We start from the raw sequence: 25375 nt of genomic DNA, 5'->3' as shown, positions 1-25375 counted from the left end.
AGGTCTAGACCGAACTCCTTATGAGTAGTTATTAATTATTAGCTATCACATATTATAAGGTGTTACCTGTAATTGTGTACCTGTACCTTCTTGCTGCTGTTTGTCGCCTCTGGGACCTTCACATGATCCTGGAAGTAAATTGCGTAACACAACATTGCCTGTGTGGAGCTGACGCAGCAACCCTCATCAAGATGGGAAGAGTGCATGATACCTGGAGTAAAACAGACAGATGTCAGCTGTGCAGCCTGGCTTTGCAGAACATCCTTCAGCAGATGGCAAAGCTCAACGATCAAGACCCTGAATATGTGTTGAAGTCAGCACATTTACATTTTCTTTGCGCTGTGTGTGTGTGTCTGCTAGTAGTGTGCTGTAGATAGCCTGCCATAAAAAGTCAAGCTGTGACAGGACATTTCTTATGTTCCTAGTTGTGGGAAGTAATTAAATTGCTATAAAAAAACACTCGAGTTGTTCATAAATCAGCCACACAAACACATTCACTCCACTTATGTCTTTGTACCTGCAAGACGTGACTTTTTTTGGTGTTTAATCATTGTTTGTTGGCATTTGAATGCACTGCATCAACATACTGTAAATTATGTGTTTTCTATCTCCTTATTTCACAGGCTTCATGAAAATGAGATGAGATATAAACCTGCACTGTCTGCCTTTGATTTCCAACATCTCCTTTACAACCTGACAGATCTCAGAATCAGCAATGCTGGAGGACACAACTGTAAGTGTGTGTTTTTGTGTGTATTAGTGTGTGTAAAGACTCTAAATTGCCATTAATGTCTGTAACACAATTACTTTAGGCTCTATTTTGCTTGTTATTTTAAGGATTTTTGTCTTTAAACTTCTCTAACGTACCATCTATATATTGCACTGCACATACCTCCATACTACATTCTTGTTGACCTGCCACAGTTAGAAGCAAAGTGGTGTGTATATGTAAATCTGTGAGCGCATTTAGGCATAATATTATGTCTGAATGGATGACATTTTACAAATAATACCAGCAAAAAAAAATTTGCTGGTATTTTTATTAATAAAAAATAAATCTTTAACATTTTTATCACACAATAGCACAAATTATTAAAGCTGCGCCAAAGATAGTTGCTAAAACAATGTCAGTGTTTGTATTCAGGGAATAGTTCAACTGTTCCAAATCTGGTTCAGCAAAAAAAACGGGACATTTATTCCCAGATGTTAGGAACTAGTTCTTTAAATCCTCCCCTTATTTTCATCATGTCCTTCCTCCCTTTCTATCTGATAGTCTTTATTGTAAAGTACAGGCAGGATCTGAGAGGCATTACGGCGGATTAGAGCTCCAAGAAGACAGAACAGCTGGCCAAAATCACCAGCTCTCTCACACTTACTTACACCATTTTAATTAGTTGCTCAGTGCAGGAATTGTGACACACACTCTTGTGTAGTTCCATGTGCACTTGTACATTCAAAAGACCGGTTTGTGCACGCAGAAACAGAAGCACAGTCATGCATATTCCATCAAACTGTTTCCTGTAACCACCCACCCACATGAACGTGCAAACAAAGTCAAGCACACAGTTCACACTGCATCTATTGCACATCACAGGGGAGAAACTCTGTTAATGATTTGTGTTAGGTCCCAAACTCATTCGCAAACAGTGTTAGAAGTGCCTTATCGCTGCAGGCTGCGCGGCAAACTTTAATTTCAAAATCCCATAAAGTTGTCCTCTCATCTTTCTCCTATCCCTCTCATATTCTCCTTTACTCTTAACATTTCTCTCTGCACCACAGAGATTCTCTTATAACTGTATTATATTAATGACAGTATTGTCTTTTGACTATAAAGGCAGGCACCGTAAAGGCCTTCCATTTCCACTGCCACAAAAATGGGGTTTTGAACAGAGAGCATAGGCATATTGGAGTTTCTGAGAAGTCAATGGCTTAATGGCTTTATGTACAGGTACCTAAGGAGACCTAAATTGTCATCGTTCGCAGGGCTGCAGTGAGCCATGGGAATTAAAATCTAAACTGGTCTGACAAGGTTTCTCGGACAAAGGATTGATGGAGAGAACTTGCACAGCGTGACTTAAAATGAAATGTTTTTAATTAACTGAAATATAGGGTACAGTGTCTGAAAGCGGTTTTAATTGCACATTTCCCCCTCGTTGAATGAGCTAATAGAATTCAGGAGGTAGAGGAGAGTACAGGGTAGAGGCTAAGGCAAGTCATGGAGAGGGAAGAGGACAGGCTTGCCTACTGATTATCCCTCTGAGGTGCAAATGAACTGGGTTTCATCAGCGCTGAAGGAATGGCTGGATCATGACTCGTTAGAAGTCAAGGTCTTTCCTCTCCTCTGGTTCTTCCACTTTCTCACCCCTGTCTGTTTCTTCCAGTCAGATTTTCCTCATTCACACTAGGTTTATTTCTTAAATGATGAAGCTGCATAGTCATACATGCTCAGCATATTCTATCTATCTATCTATCTTCATCGAGAGCAGAATCAGCAACGGACCAGGAACGAAAGTAATTTTGTGTTCTGTGACTGTGGTTTAGAGAGCACAGGGTGAAAGGGATTCGGTTCAGGATGGCCTGCCCCCATCACTATTCATGAGAGTAGAGAGGGATCTTGAAACCCCACAGGAACTGCACGTCTGACATACCTCCACCGAGTCTCCTGTCTCCTTTTCTTCTCGTCTTGCTCTGCTGCAGTGATTTATTCATTTGCTATATCAAAGATTCCCTGGGTGATGAGTGTACGTGTGTGGGCGCATGCAAGCGCACGTGCGTGTGCAAGTGAGCATTAAGTGTGGCATTTATGAGGCCTGTGGGTGGATGAATCTGTTATTGTGTGTGTGTGTGTGTGTGTGTATAGGTGTGTGTATAGGTGTGTGTCTATGTGTGTGTGTCTGACTGTAAACTGTAAACACAGGCCAGAACCTGTAATGAGACAGGGAGGGAGGGACAGCACTGCAACAAATGCTAATAACCAACTGCTTAACGAGATACAGAGACCCGCAAACATGCACGGGCACAAATACACGCAGACATGCCTCCAAAATCCAGAGAAAAGCAGGTGCCCCAAACACTTCAACAGCCCTCTGAGGAAACAATTATCAGTTTACTACTGACCTTTGAAAGCATCAGGTTTATGACATAGCGCTCTTCCTGTCTTTTCTCTTCCTTCCACTCTAGACACATCGCAGCTTGCGGGGGTAACCCTGACCTCAGCTTTCATCTCCTCTGGTCCAGCAAGTCCTCCAGCCCCATGGGTAGAATCTTGTTCCTGTCCCCCGGGTTATGCAGGCCAGTTTTGTGAGCGTTGCGCCCCAGGATTCACCCGGGAAGACCCCGGCAGAGGGCCTCTCTCAACATGTGTGCCGTGCAACTGCCACAAGCATGGAACCTGTCACCCGGAGACAGGTAATAAGTCAAGCATTTACCGTATATTTGACATTTACACAATTGTGTTCTAGAAAATGTCAGGAAGGCATGATGACTTTGGTGCCACTTCACTGACGACCAATAAACAATGTATCCGTTTCAGTGACTGCACATCCAGAAAAGCCTATAAAATGAATTCACAAATCAAGTGCACAATATTGGATATTTTAACTCCACCACTTTTACTTGCCAATGTCAATTTTCTAGTCACAGGGAGTGCTCGACAACCCATGAAAGCAGCTGTACACTGTCTTCTATGGCTTTGGTTTAAGTTTAAGAAAGTGTATCAATAAACCCAAGAAAGTATATTGATTAACAGAAAGTTAAGTTTGTAATACATACAATCAGTCCACAATGATTCCCTATGTACTATATAGTATATTATATTTACTCCATGGCATGTACAGTACTTTGTGCTAAAAATCCCACAATGCAACTGTCTGTATTTTATAAATGTGAATATTCTTCCTTCTGAGTGTCTACTCTCAGTGTCTATTATACACTGTAGAGTCGTGAATGAGTGAACGAGGGAGTGGTTTCAGACACAGGCACAGGCATTAACCAATCAGGAAGGGTCTAATGCCGCGCTTGTCACATCGGAATTTAATGGATATACTCTAGTGTGATACTGTCAGGTCACAGTATTTGTAACCCTCACACGACCAACTTGTTAAGGATTGCAAGTCGTAAACAGGGGAATCATTTCCAATCTCTACCATCCGTACCACATGATATGAACACGGCCGTGAAAGATGGCTATTAAGTTGCCTTATGGGAAGTGTATCTAGCATTTTTGCAGCTTAAACCATATTAGGAAATAAAAGTCAAGATATCATTAACTTCGACCATTTGCTTTTGTAATATCTCATCTCAAGTCCCCCAACTTCATGAAAGTACAATACTTCATCCCAGGAGGACTCTTTTAAGAAGGAAAGTAAATCATATCCATCCTCATGTTTCATTATCTTTGTTCCATTTAAAGTCGTAGCATCAAACAGGTTGTAAAAAAGAGTTTAATCATACTAAACTGATTTAAAAGTCCACTACTTCCCGAGTCAGTGCTCAAAACTATCACCACTATTAGTACTCGTCATGGCACAAACATTTGCTGAATTTTAAACACAACAGTATGCTAAAGTATTATTATAAAATATTAAACTGATCCAAGTTGCTAGTTAGGCAATGAAGCCATTCTTCTGAAGCGTTCAGCCACAGTTACGTGAGATGAAGGATCATCAGAGGTTGTTGAGACAATATTTTCTGTCACTGTGTCTCTGAGAGAGCAGAGTGAACAGAAAGAGATGCAGGCTGTTCGACTGAAGCATTTTTCTGTGTCTTTCCAGAACTGACATTCAGTCATCATCGCTTCAAGGGAATGTAACTCAGTCATCCCTCAGGAGCATTGGCAAGCTATCACTCAAACTGAGAACTGGATGGCTGGTACTAATACAGCAATATCCTCATTTCACACAAATAATCTTTATAATAACAGCTAAACTAGAAGGGTGCATTTAATGCACCTGTCATTTTATGGGAGATAATAACAGGAGCTGCAGTATTCTTTTAGATTCATATCCTAAACTCAACGTCCCGTAAATGACAGAAGTAAAACAGCAGCTGTTGGGTGTGTAAACAAGTCAACCTCTTTGCAGTTATTTATATGTGCATGGCTATGAGTGTATACTATATGCACTCTCTTTCTTTCTCTCCTTGAGCCTTTGCCACACTATCTCACTCTCACAGCTTTAAACAAGTCTCTCCATCTCACCAAGAGCAGACAACTCTCCCATCCAAGGTCCCACCCTCCATCTTTTATCTTTCCTCAATCTCTTTTTTCCTCTCTATCGCTCCCTCCTACCCTCAGCCTTAAAGTATCAGAGATCTGACCTAGTTAGGAGATGCCTGAAGCTTTGGCTGTGAGTGTGAGTTATGTTTGTGACTGTGTGTGTATTTATATGACTGTGTGTGTGTGTGTGTGAGTCTGAGGTCCGGAAGCAAGTCTGGTATCACTGCCTGCCTGCCTCCCCCCTAATTAGACTTGTTAACCGCCTCTTGGCTAATGATGTCTAATTTGCTTGCAGATTTTCTGTGTCTCTTATGTCTCTTCTCAATCTGGATGTCTCTCTCGCTCACACACACACACACACCCAACACACACATGTCCTTGTTCTCTCTGCCTCTTCTTGTTCCCCAGACTCCCTAGTCAGCCTCTTGCCGTCTTCTGCTTCCTTCTTCCTCTCAGCTAGGATTGCACCTGCTCTCCCCAGCCACCTTGACTTTGTTTTTAGTGTCCTTGACTCCCTTCTGTGCGCAGATCCTCTCCCAGTTTCCACTCACGCGTATACCCTTCTGTCTTTCATAGATACTGATATATATTATTAGTACATAGTATATATATATATATTTTTTTTCCACATATTAATATAGTATCCAACAATCTGTTCTTTCATGGAATTTGCAATTTATAAGTGTTTTTTTTATGTAGAACAGGATTTAGTGCCAACAATAAAATGAGAGAGCAGATGTGTGAAAAAAACTGAAAAGTCAGTTTATTTTTCCCTGTTCTTTAAAAAGATTGAAAGTGTCATAAGATAGGAGAGAGTTTTCAAGGTGGTCTGAACACAAAGGCCTTTGCTGTGATTTGTTGGAAGGAAACCCCCATTATTCAACTGTTTAGCATCAAAGTAGGTTTGCTTTACACTCAGCAGGTAGCGCTTAGCAGCATTTAGCATCTTCATAGAGTTCACCCCTGACAAGTCCACACAGACTGTGAAGATCTTTTCATAAAACACACGCTTCTGAGAGTGCTTTAAAAATATTTGATGACACAAGTGCCATGCAAATGATGAATTTGTGTTAAATATGGAACACGATGTGTCCTCTGAGTCATGGATCAAAAATCCCCCGTGTTGTGTCCTTTGGCATGAATCTCTTGGGTTGAATAGCATAAGCTGACTATCAGTAAAGGAAGCTAGTTAAAATTAGCTTTTCTTTTTCAAATGGATGATGATGGCACATCATCTTCTGAAGGCCTGCTGGCTTCTCTTTAATAAAAAAGGAGGAAAGCAAACAAACAGCAGAAGCTCTCCATAAATCTATAAGTTCAGGTCAAGGGGAACTATCAAAGTAAGTCGATTAGAGACACCCTGTTCATCATTTGTCACCACGAGGGCGGACCAACCTGCTGTTTCTCCTATCAGAATGTTAATTGCTGTATAATTACCTAACGACTTGTATCATCATGCAGGGTGTGCCCACAGACAGAATTGGGATGAAGTTTATTCACTGGCTGCCGAGGGAAGCTGCAGCCAATGGTGCATCATAATCATGATTTATTAACACTCTCTAAGTTGTGTCGGTTCTATTTGCTGTAGCGCAACACAACAGATTGGAAATGTTAATATTTGTGGTGGAACGAGCAAACGACAATTTCTGCCGAGCGCTGGTGCTGCAGGGCTGATGAAGTGAAACATATGTCCTTCAGATACAAAACTGTGTGCAGTGCACGCATTACCACAGTTTTAAACATACTTTCATTTCAGCGTACCACGACTGGACATGCTTCCATACCAAATTGGGCAGAGGCCAAAAACAAAAACGGATGAGCTTGAGGGAGAGGAGAGGAGAGGAGAGGAGAAGGAGGGAGATGATTGTAATGTATAGATAAAATGGAGACACTCAATTTTCTCCACAGCCCACACTGTTGGGGATTGCTCATTAATCACATAAACAAATGAAACACATGACGCTTTCGACACTGTAGTCACTGCTGGGTATTGAGCATTAGGGTGCTGTATTAAAGCTGCTCTGTTAGCCCTGCTCCCTGATAGACCTGTGTTAGTCCTCCATGGTGAACCACACTTTTATCATCTAAAGATGTTTTCTGTGTCTGAAGACAATTGAGTCTAAATGTAAAGGGGCCAAAATGAATATATATATAAATTTAAAAGACAAAAACTGCTAAATAATTGGGAGGTAAATTCAAATTACTATTCATGGGGAGTACCTCCAAACCTGTAACAGTCTGAGACATTCACTCAAGAGAGAGGGGACTACACATTTTGAACAGAAAATACGTGTTACAAACTGAGGGCATTGGGTGTGAAAGACCAGACCAGAAGGGTCTAGTAGCATGTGAAGGGTGACCCAGTGTTTTCTGACCTAAAAGTCAGGAAATCTCAGCCGCTTTGATTGGCTGATCCTTTTTAGCCATGCTAGCTAGCAGTGTGGCTTTAGGGAATGCAATGTCAGCCTGTGCATCAGTCACTCAACCAGTTTGGTCCAGACTGGGTTGAGACTGCAATGCCCAAGCAACAATTGCTTGATCCTCTGCCTTTTCCTCTTGCACCACCATGAGTTTGTTGTTCTAAATTAAATATCTTCACAAATATAGAATGGATTGCCCTGAAATATGGTGCAGACATTTATGTCCCCCTCAGGGTGAATTGTAAGAAATTTGCTTTAACTTTTCAGGCAGCACGAACCATCAGGACAGAATTTGAATTTGTCCAATAATTTGGTTTATAATGAAATACTTGCAAAATGGATGACCCATCAGCCTCAACTGTATGTTGTGTTTAGATATAATTAGCAAATCTTAGCATAACAGCTAACATGCTTATATTTTCTTAAATTACTGCATACTATGTAAGTCATCAAAAAAATAATCTAACTTTGGCCTAATCATGTGCTGTAGATACTGTAGACTTTACTTCTATCAGTCTCATCTATCTCAATGCCTTTTTCCCATTGCCCTCAGCCATAAGCATATTACATATAATTAGCATTAAAACGCAATAGTAATTGCCACAAAACTGAAATTTAATATTTTCAAAAGCCACACACAATCAAAGGCAACACTGATGCTTTAGTGAAGCAATCGTTTGGGGGAATGGTTTAATCATTAATGAGAAATCCCATATTAAATAGGTTATTAGCCCATTAACCACAGTTCCCATTGTTTTCAATATATCTCATGAACACAAATCTTCTTTGCATTCTTATGTGATGCACATAAAAGCATTAAAGATTTGAAGATGTCGATTACTGTGGTTCTAAATGATTTGTGTCAGTGTATCCATACTGTGCATTCACTGCTGTGGGATCATTTGCCCAATGCGCAGACTTCAAATTAAACCACATGTTTTCAACACTTACTTTGGATCTATAGCTTTAATTTTGCGGCGATTAAGAAGGCCAGCTATAGTGAGCTGCATTCTGCTGACCACAAGTAACTGGATGCAGCATCTGCTCTACAAGTAAATAAGGTCTTTCTGTTCCCTGTTCTGTTTCATAACAGCATATGCTTGTTTCTCTCTTTGACATTTGTGCGGGGCCAAATTTTTGAATAATGCACAGTGGTTTTGCATAGCTAAATGTCACGCCCACTGCAGTCTGGCGGAGGAGGTCAGGCAACGGAAGCTTTTTTTTGGTCTTGGTCTGTGAAGGGGAATGGACCACCAGGGGCTCCTGCAGCGAAATACGTTGAAGTCAGCCTAATAAAGGCCATCACCCAGAGTACCTGTCTCATTGCATCAATTATGGTACGTATGAAAAAATTACCAAACATGATGCTCATTGTAATTCTTATTAGAATGCTAGGTTAAAATGGGGGATACTATGAGTGTTTACCAACAAAGAGCCGCTTTAGAATGAGACAGCATTTCCCAAATGCCTGCTTAAATGCCATCTTCAGCTCTCTAAGGTCATTAGTTAGAAAAATCTATTGGAGAAAGTTAAGGCAGACAAACTGATAGAGAGTGAAGCTGGCTCTAGTGCTGGCTTATTCAGTCCCCTAATCTCTCTGGTGGGCTGTATTTGTTGCAGGCTAAGCCCTTAGATGCCTGGTCTGTATCAGTGTGAAGGAATATGAGGAGCAACAGTGAGGGGAAAATGAACTGAGAAAGAGCAAAAAAGACAGATGTAGTCAGTTAGAATAAATCTTACCATGTAATTTCTCCTGCTGATCCTATTCAGCACGCTTTACTTATCTTCTCACAACCAGCGCATTTATTTTACACAAAAATAAATAGAAAGATAAACAATGTGCACACTCTGTCTGCATGCCTTGGTTTCCAGTCACACTGTCAGAGATCGCCGGTCTGAAAAGGTTTCAACCTTTACCATGATGAAATTATTTTAGACAAGGAAAACAAAAGCACAACCAACTTCGTGGATCACCAAAATTAATGAAAATGAGGAAGCTTTCTTTGCCTAAAAACAGCATGAAAAAATAACCTCTAGTAAAGAACTAAACCACACACTGTATCTTACAGAGAGCTACTAAGTCTTTCACTTTGTTGCAGCTGGTTATACAAAATGTAAATAGAAGTAAATAGAGATATCACACAATTTGTGGGACATGCAAGTCTACAGCCATGCTTGCAGCTCTGCGAGGTTGTGCTTAGGCGCCTATTAAACATGCTGGTGTTGACTGGAATGTCATTCATTTGCAGGTGTTTTGTCATAAACCAATAACACTGGACTCTAAAATTACCTCATAATGGCGTGGGTAATATAATATAATATCATGGCCATCCACCTGTTGAAACATTTCACTGAAGACAAATGTCAGCCTCATGGTGGAGGCTAAAGGAAAAGTCAGGGGATCACCAATTAAATAATAAGATGCATCATCTGTAGACTATGTCTGCACAAACTTCTGTGCCAATCCCTCCAGTAGTAGGACTGAAATACTTCACAGGATAAGTGACAACTTTGAATAGCTGGTGGCATTAGATAAAAAGTCAGGGGATGACCAAAGGATTCATCATCAGGGGACCATGAATGAAAAACTCATGCAATCCAACTAATAGATCTTGGGATACTTGAGGACCAAAGTGGTGGACTGATGAGTCAAGTCAGGTCAAATTATATTTATGTAGCCCAAAATCACTTTTTGCCTCTGGGGGGGCTTCACAGTTTGTACAAGATTCAAAGCATGGACATTGAAAAACTTCAGGTGTCACCTAATAGGACCTGAGTCATATGACATCCTGTCCATCCTGAGGACCTGGAAGAGGACAGGCCACACAAACACAGATACTTGTATCTACCTAATGTAATATGTCACAAGTACTTGTTTACATTCCAAGGGAAATTTCCCCCTTGCTGGATAAATCGAATAAGGCTGCAAGATAAGGATAATCATTTAGTAGCTTATTGCATCAGTTTCATGGGCGAATTGAGATTTGAGCAGAGTAAAATACAGAGTATTGTCCAACTCCTCTTTGACAACTATGTGACTGACAACATGAGTTATACACACTGCCTTTAGTGTTCCCATCCCTGATGTCCTAGGGCCTTGGCCATAGCAATTTGGCTGACAGCTTCTGTACACAAAAAAGGAATTGATGCATTTATTTTCCACAGTCACAGCCTGACAAAACATATTTACCCAGTCATCCGTATTGTGCACATTATGTATGGGGGTGGACAGAATATACAGCTCCTCCTCCTTTACTTCATACTCCCTCTCTCCTCTGCAGCAGTCCACTCATTCAGACCCCACTGAAAAGTCACATCTGCAGCAGCAATAGGCGCTAGCAGCATATCTGTGTTAAATTAGAGAGCAACATCACCATCAAACAGTCCCGTAGCAAATTTACCCCAACTCTTACCCTCAAGGCCTCCGAGCTGCAGACAAAATTTTCTCTCCCTCTCTCTCTCTTTGTGTTTTGTTTCCTCTTCTCCTTCATTAAAACAGGGTGTTCACATGCATTAGTAAATAGATTTCCTTGCCCCGAAGCTTCTTAATGTTCCATTGGGCTAAGTAGACAAACCTCTTGGAAAATGTGGAGGTCTTGAAAAGCTCAAGTCATTAACATCACATCCATGCGGTGCTTATCTAAAGCAGAAAAAAAATATGTTTTAGTTTAGAATGATTTAGTTGCAATTTTTTCATAGTCACTTGAAAGGCATTGACGGCATAAAGAAGCCTAAACAGTCACATAACTCAAGCAGCCACATGTTGCTTTGAACCCATGTGACTTTTTCTACTTGTTTCTGGGCTCACACATTGTCAAAGACCTCACACATTGCCCTTCTCCTTCATGAAGACCTCCCAAGATGGTGCAGAAGATATGCAATGATCTTAAGCAACTCAATTTGGTCAGTAAATAAATGAGATTTTGAGGGCAAGAATGTAATAACAGAAGAGAGGCTCATGCTGATCTTCTCCCCCAAACAAAAACATACTTATTTTAAATCTATTTCTCTTTGAATTTTCTCTCACACTTTTCTATCTCCATCTGGCGTTAAAGCTATTACAAGCTCCTGCAAACAACGATAACCACTATCTTTGGAGGAGCTACTCATCGCACTTTGTTGGAGAGGAACACTGAATAACGCACAAGTATAAACACACTGAGTGAGAGAAATGTGGAAAAAGGTAAAGTCACCAGTCTTTCATTCGTTCTGTAGTGCCTCTCTGTGTCCCTGCAGCTATCATGCAGTGATGTATTCCATTGTATTCCTATTCTCCACAAGTGGCTCCCTTAATGAAGTGCATTAGTACTGGATGTGTGTGTATTTCTGGAGAGAGCACAATGAGGAGCAGAGTGAAGGGATGAGGTACAGGTAGAATGAGCAGTGGTAGAAAAGAGCCCTTTGGAGTCTGATGTGTATATGATGGAGGGCATCTCTTAAAAAAAAGAAATAAATAAACCCTCCACACTTCTTGTTTCCCATACAAAAATATTGCTTTGCCATCACAGAACAGACAAGCAGAGTTGTCAGAGTTGAAGTGCAGTGCTCCATAGCTGAAAAGGGGAGGAGTATGAGAGGGCGAGAGCAGAATAGCGGGATTGTGTGGATTTGTCAAAGGATTCAAAGTGTGTAGCTCCGCAGGGAACGTCACAGAAATCCCAATTCATTACGTCTGAATGAACGCTCATTGATTCATTGAGAAAATTATTCTGCAGGGATGTTATGAAGTAATGACGATTAGCATGACGATGAGGAACATCATGTGACGAGTGGTCCTGCCATTCAGCCACAGTTTGTGATGCATGGCGTTAGCTTTTCTGAGGAGCCGATGGAATGATAATAGTGTCGAGGAGGCCCTCAGTGGCTCTACCGCCTCATATCACGCTCAGTCATCTTCACACTCAGTAAAGTCAGCACATTTCTGCTGCCATTAAATTTACTATGGCTCATTGGGGATTGACACTGCACACCATCAGTGTCATTGTAATGCCTTGTGAAATTCAAGAAAGATTCACTTCTTTATGCTAGGAACAATCATTATTACTAAATACTCTGTTTAAATGACTGGCATTACGTGCTTGGAAATCATGTATTATTCACCGCACCTCACCGACGAACTAATGATTTTTACCCAGAAGTCTACACTTCATCAGGCAACAGGATAATTGTTCCCTCTAATGGCTGTGTGATCAATTTAGCTTTGCAGCCGTTATCTCATATACTTGACTTACAGGTCTGAAGTTAACAGGGCTTTATTTAGTGATGGGATACATTGGTTGCAGTGACCCCATAACTAGAGGCAAGAATTTCTTTACTCTGATATTCAGTGGCGTGAGCTGATTTAAAAATGCACAGCAAAGAGCTTCTCACTGAATCACACCGTAGGCTATGAGGGAGTGATGGGAAATTTTAATGAGGACTCTAAAATCGCATACCCGTGTATTATTTGCTATGCATCAAGATCTTATTGGTGTTCTCTAGAAAATCAGTGCAATTATTGTTATCAACCCATGCTGAAGTCATTTGAGAAACTTTGAAATTTTAGAAATGATTCAAATTATTGTAACTTCTCTGATATCCAGACACTCAGTGAATGCTAAAAGCCAAACAGTACAGTGCAGCAAGCATACTAAATATCTTCTTGCAGTTGCAAACGGCAGAATAAAAGCAGCTATTATTTTGTTACATTTTAAAATGCATAAGTGGTGATTAAAATTTAATGAATGTCTGCTCATTATGATCTTATGATAAATTTAACTTTGTAAGCATCTTAGCAGTTGCTTTTTTCTTTGTGGTTTTCCAAGAATGTTAACACTTATTACTTTGTGGCCCCTCTGTAAGCTTTAGTCAGTCAGTTATTAAATTAGAATGCCACATTGTGTTATGTCAAATGTTCACTGTTTCATTTCAGAAGTTGCTCTTGCACAAATTCAGCAAGCACAGAGGAGGCTTTGAGGGTGTATGCAGGTCCTATCATCTCAGTCTGTGATGTTAGAGCCACTGCAGGTCACTGAGCTGCAGCAAGAGACAGGGTTGTTTTACTCTGAATTGTTTTGCCATTTTACAGTCATATAATCTGCCCAGATGTGATTTTTTCGCTACTGTGGATTTTTTCTTTGATTATCTCTGTCATTCAGTGCTGCCTATAGTTTACTGGATTTGAAATACGGCATAATGAGGAATGAAAATCTGCTCAATAAACTGAGGAGAGAATGAATCAGAGATCCGGCGTATATATGTGTATATCAATACATGCTGTACGTGAACAATCCTTTAAAGTGTTTTTAAGGCTGCGAGTTGTTTTTCTAAGGCTTTCGAAACAACATGTTTGTTTTTAGGACATCATAGAATTGGTAATCTCTCCCACTTGGTAGGGGAATTGCTTTACTTCTTGAAGGTCTTTCGGACTGCATTTGGCTCTTATATTTCCCAAAGCAATTATAGTCGGGGTGAATTTAGTTGTCTTCTCTCCATGGTGGGCTGTGGAGAATGTTTTCTTAGCGGTTTTGTGCTGTGGAGTGGCTGCCATTATGGTCAGAGACACAGCACACTCTGCTGGTGATGGGGGAAACATCACCCTCTGTGGTCTATCTGTGTCAAACTCAAACTGTGGAAAAAACAATGACGAATACAAGCAGGTGTGCATGTGTGTAGTAGGAGCACGTAGTTGTTATACTCCTCTCTCTGTTTCAGGTGTTTGTGAGTGCTCAGACTTCACCACCGGGATGACCTGTGAGCACTGCCTGGATGGTTATTATGGCAACGCTTTGATTGGCATGCCTGGTGATTGTCAGCCTTGCCCTTGCCCAGACCGCACCAGCTGTGCCCAAATTGCAGAGACAGGACAGGTGGTCTGTACCAACTGCCCTACAGGACAGACAGGTGAGATGAACCACCGACAATGTAAAATCATTTTTATGGCACCACACTGTAAGTAATGGGCTTCACGTCAAGAACAAAATGATAAGCCCATTTCTACAAGACAGCTTGATGCTGAAAAGACTGTGGCTTTAAAGCTGCTCATTTGCAGGGATTGCCATTCTACAATGCTACATGTAATTCAGATACATCTGATATGAGTTTTTAATTCAATTATAACATACTCTGAGGTGACATGACCTCCAACTGTGTTCCAGCTCAGTCATCCATCTAATTCCTGCCCATTTCATTCACCTTTCCCCCTGTGTAGGAATGCGCTGTCAGATGTGTGAAGATGGTTACTATGGTGACCCCCTGGGACAATCTGGGCCAGCTCGTCCGTGTGTGAGATGCAACTGCAACGGCAATGTGGACTTCAACGCGGTTGGAATATGTGACCGCATCACTGGCCGATGTTTGAAATGCATGGGACACACGGAGGGGGACCACTGCCAACGCTGCCAGCGGGGTTTCTACGGCGATGCCCTGAACCAGACAGTTGGCCAGAAGTGCAAGCGTGAGTAACCTAGAAGGGCCTGCAAGGGAACAATGGTCAATTAAAGGGCCAGTGTGTAACATTTAGGTGGATCTATTGGCAGAAATTGAATATGCATAGGTATGTTTTCATTACTGTATAATCACCTGAAAATAAGAATCATTATGTTTTTGTTACCTTATAATGAGCCGTTTTTATCTGCAGAAAGAGCGGCTCCTCTTCTACGGAGTCCACCATGTTGAACCACAATGTTTCTACAGTAGCTCAGGCCAGACAAACCAAGCACTGGCTCTGGATAGGGGCTTTTTGTGGCCACTGTAGTTTCTCCTACATGCTTGATTGAGGCAAGCAGTTTCGGTCGGTTGCAATCAGCAACCACCCAATGCCATAAACTCCTACACACCAGACCTTGAATTTACTATCTTTATGATTTATTGAGAGAGAGAGTATGTAATTTTAAGAAGTTTGACTAGGCAATTGTGGAAAACCTACTGCGGAGTAATTCTATGTATCTTAAAACATGGATCTTTACAAATTATTGAGTCCTCACCCAAGACATACTTGAAATGCCATCAATATGACTGTTAGGATTCAACTTTTTCTGTTTACTACAAGTAAGGTAGAGTCAAGTCATAGTCTGAACAATATTCAGAACAAATTCCATTAAGGACTACATGGCCTTGGGTTCAGCTTTTAAAGGAACAGAGAAAATAGTGCATTCAAATGGAATCAGCTCAGGAGTTTCAATTCAACAGGTGTAGCACTCTTAAGTCATGAAAGGCGAAAGCTTAAAATGGGGTGGACAACTGGCTGCTGTGAGTCCGACAAAAAAGAGAGTCTGTGGGTTGGGAGAATTAAAAAAGCTCTGACTGAATGAAACAAGGCAGACAGAGACCCAAAGAGTAATAGCTGTGATGTGTTCATCCTCTTTAAGCCACAGGTTAAACTTCTGTACAGAACAATGTCAGAAAGAGATCCACGAGTCTCCCTGGTACCGTCAGTCATTTCCCTCTATTTTTTCCTTCAGGCAGTCTGAGATCAAATCAAATAAAATGTCCTCCATGCTAACATGATGCATTGCCACGATTTGAGCTGTTAACAAAGTAATATTGTCATTGTTTTGATAATGAAATTATTGTATTTGTTTTCTCTAGCATGCAGTTGCAATCCTGCCGGAACCTCTAGGCATGTAAATGAATGCCACCCTCAGACAGGAAATTGTCAGTGCCTCAGTCATGTGACCGGAAGGGATTGCAGTTATTGTGAAGTTGGCTTCTTCAACCTCCAACCCGAAGTAGGGTGTGAGAGGTATGGAAATCACATATGAAATACTGAGTGGATTTGTTGAATAGATATCATCACTGAATCTATTATTAAAATATTTTCCTGCCTTCCTTAGGTGCAAGTGTAATCCAATTGGCTCCTCGTCAGTCGCGTGTCATCCAATCACAGGGCAGTGTGTGTGTCGTGCAGGAGTGGAGGGGAGACTCTGTGATTCTTGCCGTGTGGGCTTCTTTGGATTCTCGTCACGAGGTTGCAGAGGTACAGGACTTTACTTCAGGCATCGCAACTGCACTATACCATCCTCTAATCCCTTAATACAGATTGCACATACTGTAAAGGCATTGCTAACTGTTCAAATGTGTACATATGCTCTTCCGCTGCTCTCCTGTCTTTCCTGTGGTCCCATCCTGCTGTCCTGTACCCTCTCCCAGCCTGTAACTGTGACCCAATGGGCTCCATTTCCATGCAGTGTCACAGTAACGGTACCTGCCACTGTCGCCAGGGCTTCGTGGGTTATAAGTGCGACAAATGCGAGTTAAACTATTTCCACGCCAGAGATACACACCAGTGTGAGGAATGCCCAGTTTGCTATGGCCTTGTCAAGAAACAGGTGAGTTTAGTTGTTTTTTTTGCTGTTTGTGTGTGTTTGTGTGAGGAACCACCATTCAGGGGCACCAAAATATAAAGTGTTTCAAATTCTACACATACAGTAGTGGCTTTAAACACACATGATGTCAACACAAAAACTGAAATATCCCCAATTTGACAAACAATTGCTTATTCACACATCCAGCAGATACAGACAGCTGTGGGGAAGCTGAAAAAGCCATTGCATTACTTTACTAATTACTCAACAGCAACAATAATTACATTACAAAAATAATTAATTAATCGTCAAAGGTGCCTTTAAACAACTTCAAAGCCTCCACACCCACACAACACAACTTCTGTAATAAACATGTAGAATTTTCAAAAGGAGACATTAGTTTGGAGGTATTTACTGACCAGCGAGAGCTAGCTTAGGATAAGCCTGCACACAGCTTTACTCCAAAAGTCCTGTCCTGAAACTGCAGCCTTCAACTCTGAACGAAACCAAGACAGATAAGAAGACACAAGATAAATACAACAGTTATCAGTAGTCACATGTCTCTTTTCTTGGTAAAGGCTAACTGCCACTGCTGTAACTCCTGAGGAAAATATCTGGCTATTCAGCTGCTAAATGCTTCACTAGCTGGTGCTACAATGTAAAGCAAGGGTTAAGAGCTTTTTTGCAGGAAACAGCCACCTGACTCACCTCAAAACGGTGCTATAAGTTGAGAGTGAACCATAACAGTAATGTTGTGGGCCAGAAAACCAAAATAGTAAGCTAAAAGAGGCTGAAAGTGCTGTACATCTGAGGGGAATTGCAAAGTCTGTCATAATTGTCTGTAGGTTCATCACTACGCGCAGGCCCAGAAAAGAGTGAGATGACAAGCTCTGCAAGTCAAGTAAGTCATCACTACGAGGGACCCGTTTCACATACAAGTAGGCATGTAATCCATGAAAAAACACTTAAGGTTTAAATAAATAGTGTTACATGTGGTCCTGGCTAACTAAGTTTAAGCTTAAGTTTCAACAATTATTCATTATTCTGTAGATTATTTAAATAAATAAAAATATACTGAAAAATGCCATCACAAATTTGCAGTTTGTAAGATATTTAATTTACATTGATATCAACCAGGAAAAAACAGCTGCAAATCCTCACATTTGAGAATTTTTGGTATTTTATCTTGTTAAATTAATTCAACAATTAGCAAAATTGTCAGATCATCTTCTGTTGATCAACTAATTGATTTATTAGTCTCAGCACGAATGTTTTTACTCTTTTACTTTAACTACAGCTGTCAGATAAATGTGGTGTAAAAGCATAGCAATTCCCTCTGAGATGTAATGGGAGGAAAGTGCAGCAATTTACAAAAATCTAGATTCGTTAGGTGTCAGTATCTCAGACTTTTGAGTACACTGCCTGAGTAAACATACTTGCTTTGAATCTTTATCCTATTCACATTTATTAATGTATGTTTGCTGCACATATTCATATAAATTCTTTGCACACAGATTGTGTCTTGGCTCTTGCTATTATGAGGTACAATTTGTTCTTGAAATAGCACAGTCCCCCTAGCACATCTTGCCTTTGCAAACCCTCATGACAGCCATATGGCTGCTTTGTATTTGTAGATTCCAAGTAAACAGTAGATGTGCAGTGAAACAGAAAGAGACATTTTGCCCTAATGATCTCCTGTGCTGCTTCTTTCTGTCCCTTTAGATTTGTTGCAACCCACGTCTGTATGCTAAGGTGCTGCGTCCCTGGATTTGGCTTCCAATACCACTGACATGTTCTGTCTTCTCTCTGTACATATTCTTGTTCCAGCTAAAGTGGCTCTGTGTTCTCTCCGGACTGGCTTGTACCTGTGTGAATGCATGCTGTGATTTCCACGGTGTTAGCAATTCAGTGAACATCCCAAGCCTTGTCTGCTCTGAACACCTGCAATTACTCTCACTATCCTCAGTCTCCCAGAGCTCTCCCTTTCTGCCTCTCCCACTCTCTATCTTTCTGCTCACATTTTCCTCTGGCTTACACACAGGAAGGAAAAGACTAACAAGCACAAAGAAAGGCAGAAAAAGACAGAGATGTGTGATCGATGATCAAGAGAGATATTAAAAAGAGGCTGGAAAACAGTGGAATAAATGGAATAAAATAATAAGAAAGATATATGGTATGTATTCAAAGGCACAAATAAATCACTGCAGAGGAGCACTGTAAAGCATATGTTGTACCTGGTGTTAAATTGACCCAATCAAAGATCATTAGCACCCTGGGTGCTAACTCAATACAATCAACAACCACATAGAACACGCCTGTCAATCACATGTGTGTGGCACGTGTAACATGCTCCTTTGTGAAAAGGAGGTGTGATCACAGTGAGATTACACGCTGTTTTTATAGCTCTGGACCATTTCACTTCCAGGGTCAACAAATTGGTGCCAATCACAGCAGCTTCATTGCATTTTCAGACTTGGACTTCCATTTTCTAAGAAGTCTAATCTAATTATCTCTTGAAATGCTTTCTTCGGCCACATCCTATGGAGAGAATAGTGTGAGTGGATGCGGATATGAAAAGTGTATTTTATCCTTATCCTGTTGTTGATATTCATTTATTCATTGCTTTTGTTGAAATACTACATTTTGATGTTAGGGTGTACCAAGAATCAGAGTCCTATCTCAATCCCTGTGTCTGAATAAATAAATACAGATCTGGATGGATAGATATTTTTGCTGTAGTATTTGTTGTCGCAGCCCTGTGTTTTTTGTTTTTTTTTGGTCTCGCAAAATTTGTATTCTCATTGACACAGTCAGTGATAAATCTCTGTGCTATTACAGGCAGAAAAGCTGAGGACTCGCCTGCAGGATTTGGAGAAGCTCTTAGCTCACTTTGATTGCCGAGGTAGATTTGGGAAGCAGCACCACCTGCTGAAGTATCACATGGCCAAGCTTTATGAGCATGAGCACCAGAGGGAGGATACTCTACCCAATGCTCTGGAGGATTTTCTGGCCTTCCAAGGTAACAGCAGCCAGAAGCCAAGATAATTCCACTTGGCCTGTCACTCTTTCTAATGTTTCCTATGTGGCCATGTAAGAAGACACTTGGCAGTCGTTGCTTTGTGAAATGTGAAGCTCGATTATGTGCCATTGTAACTATTGTGTCACATTTTGGCTGTGAGATGATAACATGCCATATCAGAACATACAAGACCAGCAAGCATGGCTAAGATATTTGACATGAAACCGCCCCCAGCGTTCTACAAATGGGCTGTTGCTCTGTCTGTGTCTCCTCAGTGTGACAGATACAACACAACAAAGCGATTAAATCAGGAAGCAGGCAACAATACAAACCTCTCCCAATTACTTTAACACAATGCTGATATATCCTCATTATCTTTGGGGGGGAAAGGGCTTACAGGCTCAGCTGCGCAGGCCAAATGGAGACAAATCATAACAATATAGAACAAGGCGCTGTGTGACCAACTTAATCCCTATTTATATGACAGGCGGTGCATCTCTAATCCCTGGTTTATTATGATTATAGTTGCAATCACGATAACAGTTGTCTAACAACCCCCCACCCAACACCCACATACTTATACACACATACACACACGTAGTCATCAACCATGCACTTTAAGACACTGTGGCCCAATAATAGTTTAATGAGCATGTGGGAGCAACAGGATCAACACGGTGGCTAAAACAGCACACACTCGGGCACACACACTTGTTATGTCTCATTTTATAAGACACAAAGTATGTCACAAAATGAAGCAACAAACATGCAGACATATTGTACTAATTGTGCTCCAGACTGACTCGAAACCTCACCGAATACAAAGTGAGACTCTGACAAAAGTGTTAACATCTGGACAGAATTGCGTATAGGAATAGTTTTTTTTTACTACAAACAGATAGACAGGAAGGACGAGAGTCTGGATTCACACAGTAAAGGAGAGTAATGTGTTAAAATACAGCTATGTTCTAGCTACACAGAGTTGGAAGAATAATATTCTTGGTGAAATAATCCATGAAGGACTTACCGTGGGTTTTATTTGCTTTGTGCTCTTTGTTCTTTCAGAAGCACGGGAGGCCTTCATAAAACAATTTTCCTCGCTGGAAGCTTCTACAGGCACACTCTTAGCCCAGCTGCATGGCATTACATCTACTTTGAACTGCAGCATCAGCATGACACAGGAAGAGAGGAAGGAGAGCAGGAAGGATGAAGGGAGCAGGGGTGTTTGTCAAACCTTCACAGGGACGATTTTCATGATCAGAGCATCTCAACAACAGCTAAAGCGGGCAACAATGGACCTGGACAACATGGTAGGCGAACATATCAGCATTCGTTCATTTCCACATAGTTAGCATATATTACACGTATTTCATTGCATAAAATGCTCTGGATAGTTCAACCACTCCACAAGCATGCTTATATTGTATGTAACGCAATTGATTTCTTGTCCTTAATATTGGGATGCTGCAGTTTACTACTCTTGGTGGAGCTCCTCTGTATAGATCCACAAAGATCCCCCAAAGCAAAGCAATATTTCTGAGCCCCTTCTCACACCTCAACCTCCTTCCTCCCTCTCTGAGTGGCAAATTCATGCCTCCTAAGGAAAATCCAAAGGATGTTTGATGGACACTAAAATTAACAACTTGTTCTTCACCCACCGCAAGGCTTTCCACTGTCTCTCCACAACGCTTGCAGGAATCTATTATGGATACTGCTGCCGTGTTATTTAGGTTTGGGGGAGATGAGAGAGCTAGTTTTGCCAATATATAGCTCTCTATTTCTGATTGTGTGCCTGTGTGTGTGCGTGCAGACACACTGTACCTTTGCAGCCCTTATCACTTGGGTAAGCCTGTAGCTGCAGCAATTTAATTTCATATTAATAATCAGAGCAGCCACCCAAAATGAAGGAAAAAATGCTAGAGTGTCAATTGTTGATTCAGTTTTCCCATTTTTATTTGCATTTTCTCAAATTAAATGTCACTCGGGGAAGGATTCCGCATTTGACGGTATACACATTACATTTATCAGGACAAAACTTCAGGGGATTTATTTTGAGGGAGGTTTTTCCCTTGCGTTGAACCATTTTGAATACATAGTGTGGAGGATCATTTGAGGAGTTTCATTATTTGCTAAATTAAAGTAAACCCCAGACCACCATTTTGAAGGCATGCGAATGACCTGTTCCTAGATATTTATAACAGATTTCACACATATCCAAACACATATATTCACAAAGAAAACAGCGCTGGGTGTAAAAAAAAAAAACCTCCCCAGTCAGCTGTAGTGTGAAAAATCCTGCAATTATTAGATTCACATGATTTAATTAAACATGTCAAAAGAGGGTAAAGTCTCTTCAAGGCCAGAACCTATACTTTTTCATTTCTCAGACCTGCTTTCTCTTTTTCATAGATAATTCCTTTTGAGGTGATGTCAGGACCTAACAAATGGAACATTATGGTCAATGACTCACAGGTCCTGATGAAAAGGTAAGTCAGGTGAATGGACTTTTAAAGGCCAATTATAAGAAACGACCACCGTAGTAATCTGTGGAACTTCATTTCTCCTTGCTTCCTTCTTTTAGCTTGTCACTTACGTTGTTGTTAGGCCACTGTGAATCGATGCCCTCGGCTGCTCAGAGTATGCAGCACTATTATGTGGTAGTTACAGAAATCTGGACTGGAGACCCAGTGAGGGGAAGTCATCGATGCTCAAATCCATTTCATCTCTCCTCAGGCAGTTGTAATGATCTGTTATTCTATGTTACTCACTTTCTCCTTTTTCCTCCTGCGTTCACTTTGTCTTCTTTTTTTTTCCTGCCTCACAGTCACAGAGAAATGGCAGACCACATTGAGGCCGTAGCCAGCAGGGCGGTAAGAGCCTCAAAGCAGACCTTCGGTTACCTGATGGATCTACTGCAGGACAACTCCACAGAGGAGTACATCAGGAACCTAACTGAGCAGTGAGCACAACAATGGATCCAAACATACACACACACACACACACACACACACACACAGACAAGCACAAGCAGAATAGAATGTCTCCCATTCACATAAAGCATCTTGTATTGCAAAATCCCAACAAGCTGCATGACTCCCTGGATTACTGCGCTTTTGCAGTATATTTCTAACAAAGTGCACCTATCCCTGTATTACAGAAGGTCCTCTTCTTTGCAGAGGCCTTTTAAAGCACATTGGAGTTTAGAAGTAAGACATTTAGCCACAGGGGGACAGCTTCTCTCCACTGTAAGCCTATTGCTTTCTTGGATTTGCCGCACGCTCGCTGCATCTCCTAGCGTGTGATTGCTCTGAGGATTATCCTGAATGCTAGACAGAATGATGCAAAAAGCCCTCCGGTGGCCATGATGAGAGCAAGAAGCGAGCAACTCAAAATTGATTACCCCCTTCTAACAGTAGTCAGCTTGGTTCAGGAGAGTTCTGTTAATCTTTGGAGCACTGCTATACGACTGTGTATGTCTGTGCTTATGGATGTGTGTGTATGTGTGTGTCACTTAAGAGGATGTGAATTGAGCAGTTTATGCACAGATGGGCAGCATAAAATTGCATTTCCCACACATTTTTCCCCATGTGTTGGTAACTTAAGCAGGTCAGACGCATTTTATTGGCAGGGCAGTTATTCAGTCAGAGGGATGACAAAAGTATTCAGCCTGTCACTAACAATAGGCCTGTATTAAGTCAAGTCAAGTGAATTTTATTTATATAGCCCAACATCACAAATGTGCCTCTGGTGGCTTTACAATCTGTACAGCATACACCGCCCTCTATCTTTATACCCTTGATTAAAGTCCCCAAAAACTCTTTAAACATGGAAAAAAAATAGCTGTAGTTAGTAGTTGAGACTCTTCTCAAGATTAACTTATCCTCATTAGTTCGAACACTTTTTACTGAAAATAAATCTCTATATTTATATTCAGTACCATTAGCAAACGCAAAAATAGTGTGACAATTTATACCACCACTAAAGTGTGCATTTATTCACAAACTGTTCGTTAGTACAGTTTTGAGGTACTTTATACTACTACATTTATTTAACAGGTATAATCACTAGCTACTTTTCACATTAAGATCTTGCATAACAAATGTATAATGATCTTATGGAATACAATGTAACTTCAATGTTTCACTGCACTCTCTGGCTGAAACTTTCAAGTGTGTTTCAATGGGTGTGGTTCAGTAGTGTGTTCTGTAGCACCTGTAACCACACCCAGCAGTGATGTCACAAGGTTCTGAAGTACACCTGTACATCACTGCAAAAAGGTGAAATGTTAAACCGCTGGAGGTCAGCAAAAGCAAGATTGTAGATTAAACCAGGGGTTACCTGTCCCCTTAAAAAGAAGCAGTGTCTAGCTGAGGTTCTTTACCACGTTTCAAATGTCTGTGATTTTCCCTCTGAACTTTGCAAAAGGTTTCTGTTTAAGGCATAAAGATGTTTAACAAAATTTAACCAAAAAAAAAAAAGAATAGCCAAAAAAAATTATATTTATTTATGTTACAGAACAGGTTTTTTTTCTTTTATTCTTCCCCTTTCCCCCATTAATCATCTCATAACCGTCCAAATTGATCTGGTGACCCTTTAATCGTGGCTGAACCCTTGGTTAGAGAACCTCTTAACTAAACTTGTACATTGATGAATCAGTCTTAACAATCATGTAATTATAATAATATATTGATAAATAATCAGTCACAGGGCCCATTTTTTTTGGTAGAACAAGTAATTTTTAGATACGTGCTTTTTTGACTTGTTACATTGCTGTATTGACACTTTTTTACATAAGCAAAAGATGTGGGTGCTTCTTCTACTGCTGACAGTCTACCCATATACAGCGAATTTTATTTCCTTTTAACCTTGTGGGCAGTCTTTCCCTAAACTAAACCAAGCTGTTTTTGTCGCATTTACTTAACCCAACCATATGGGCTGTTTTTAAAGGCACTTACAACAACCTCCAGCATTCCAGTGTTATACAATACATGTGAAATGTATTATTGCCAAAAGGAATTATTTTTAGCAAGAACACAGGAATGACACACACTCTGTGATTTTTATGTTTCTACTCTGTTGAGGCAAAACAGATTGGTTATCATTACAGCTGTGGAGGTGATAAAAATGGCACTTTAACATCCACTGCGCTGTCTAACACTTTGCGTTCTCTTTACTCCTCTTCACTCACTCTTAACAAGTTGCATTGTCTTGTTCACAGATTTATATAGATTTAAATATGGCAAGTCAAGAACTTCTATGACCTAAGGAATGAGATTGATTGCACTGAATAATGTGAATTATATGTGAGACTCTGAAGCTTAGTTTTAACACTTTGCGTTCTTTTTACTCCTCTTCGTTGTCTTTACTCCTCTTCACTCACTCTTAACAAGTTGCATTGTCTTGTTCACAGATTTATATAGATTTAAATATGGCAAGT

The 25375-nt window shown here is 40.7% G+C and overlaps 1 protein-coding gene across 2 annotated transcripts in view; it reads left to right on the top strand.

The window, feature by feature from the left end:
* The first annotated feature begins 614 nt into the window (after nucleotides 1-614).
* Nucleotides 615-25375, top strand: part of lamc3 (laminin, gamma 3) — a 30641-nt gene continuing 5880 nt past the window's right edge. Inside the window, exons 1-11 of one of the 2 annotated variants that reach the window (XM_035668455.1) lie at nucleotides 615-733; nucleotides 3181-3408; nucleotides 14329-14517; nucleotides 14825-15070; nucleotides 16204-16357; nucleotides 16449-16591; nucleotides 16765-16943; nucleotides 19758-19938; nucleotides 21004-21248; nucleotides 22348-22424; nucleotides 22763-22897. In XM_035668455.1, coding sequence (XP_035524348.1) covers nucleotides 640-733; nucleotides 3181-3408; nucleotides 14329-14517; nucleotides 14825-15070; nucleotides 16204-16357; nucleotides 16449-16591; nucleotides 16765-16943; nucleotides 19758-19938; nucleotides 21004-21248; nucleotides 22348-22424; nucleotides 22763-22897 — 1871 coding nt within the window. In that variant the 5' untranslated portion in view covers nucleotides 615-639. Of the gene's footprint in view, nucleotides 734-3180; nucleotides 3409-8838; nucleotides 8973-14328; nucleotides 14518-14824; nucleotides 15071-16203; nucleotides 16358-16448; nucleotides 16592-16764; nucleotides 16944-19757; nucleotides 19939-21003; nucleotides 21249-22347; nucleotides 22425-22762; nucleotides 22898-25375 lie in introns of those variants that run through there. The other variant, XM_035668456.1, reaches the window with a different exon arrangement.

The sequence above is a fragment of the Morone saxatilis genome, unplaced genomic scaffold (assembly GCF_004916995.1).
Source record: "Morone saxatilis isolate NCDOM2014 unplaced genomic scaffold, NCSU_SB_2.0 Contig21, whole genome shotgun sequence".
NCBI classification, from domain to species: domain Eukaryota; kingdom Metazoa; phylum Chordata; class Actinopteri; family Moronidae; genus Morone; species Morone saxatilis.
This window is presented reverse-complemented; position numbering and strand designations above follow the sequence as displayed.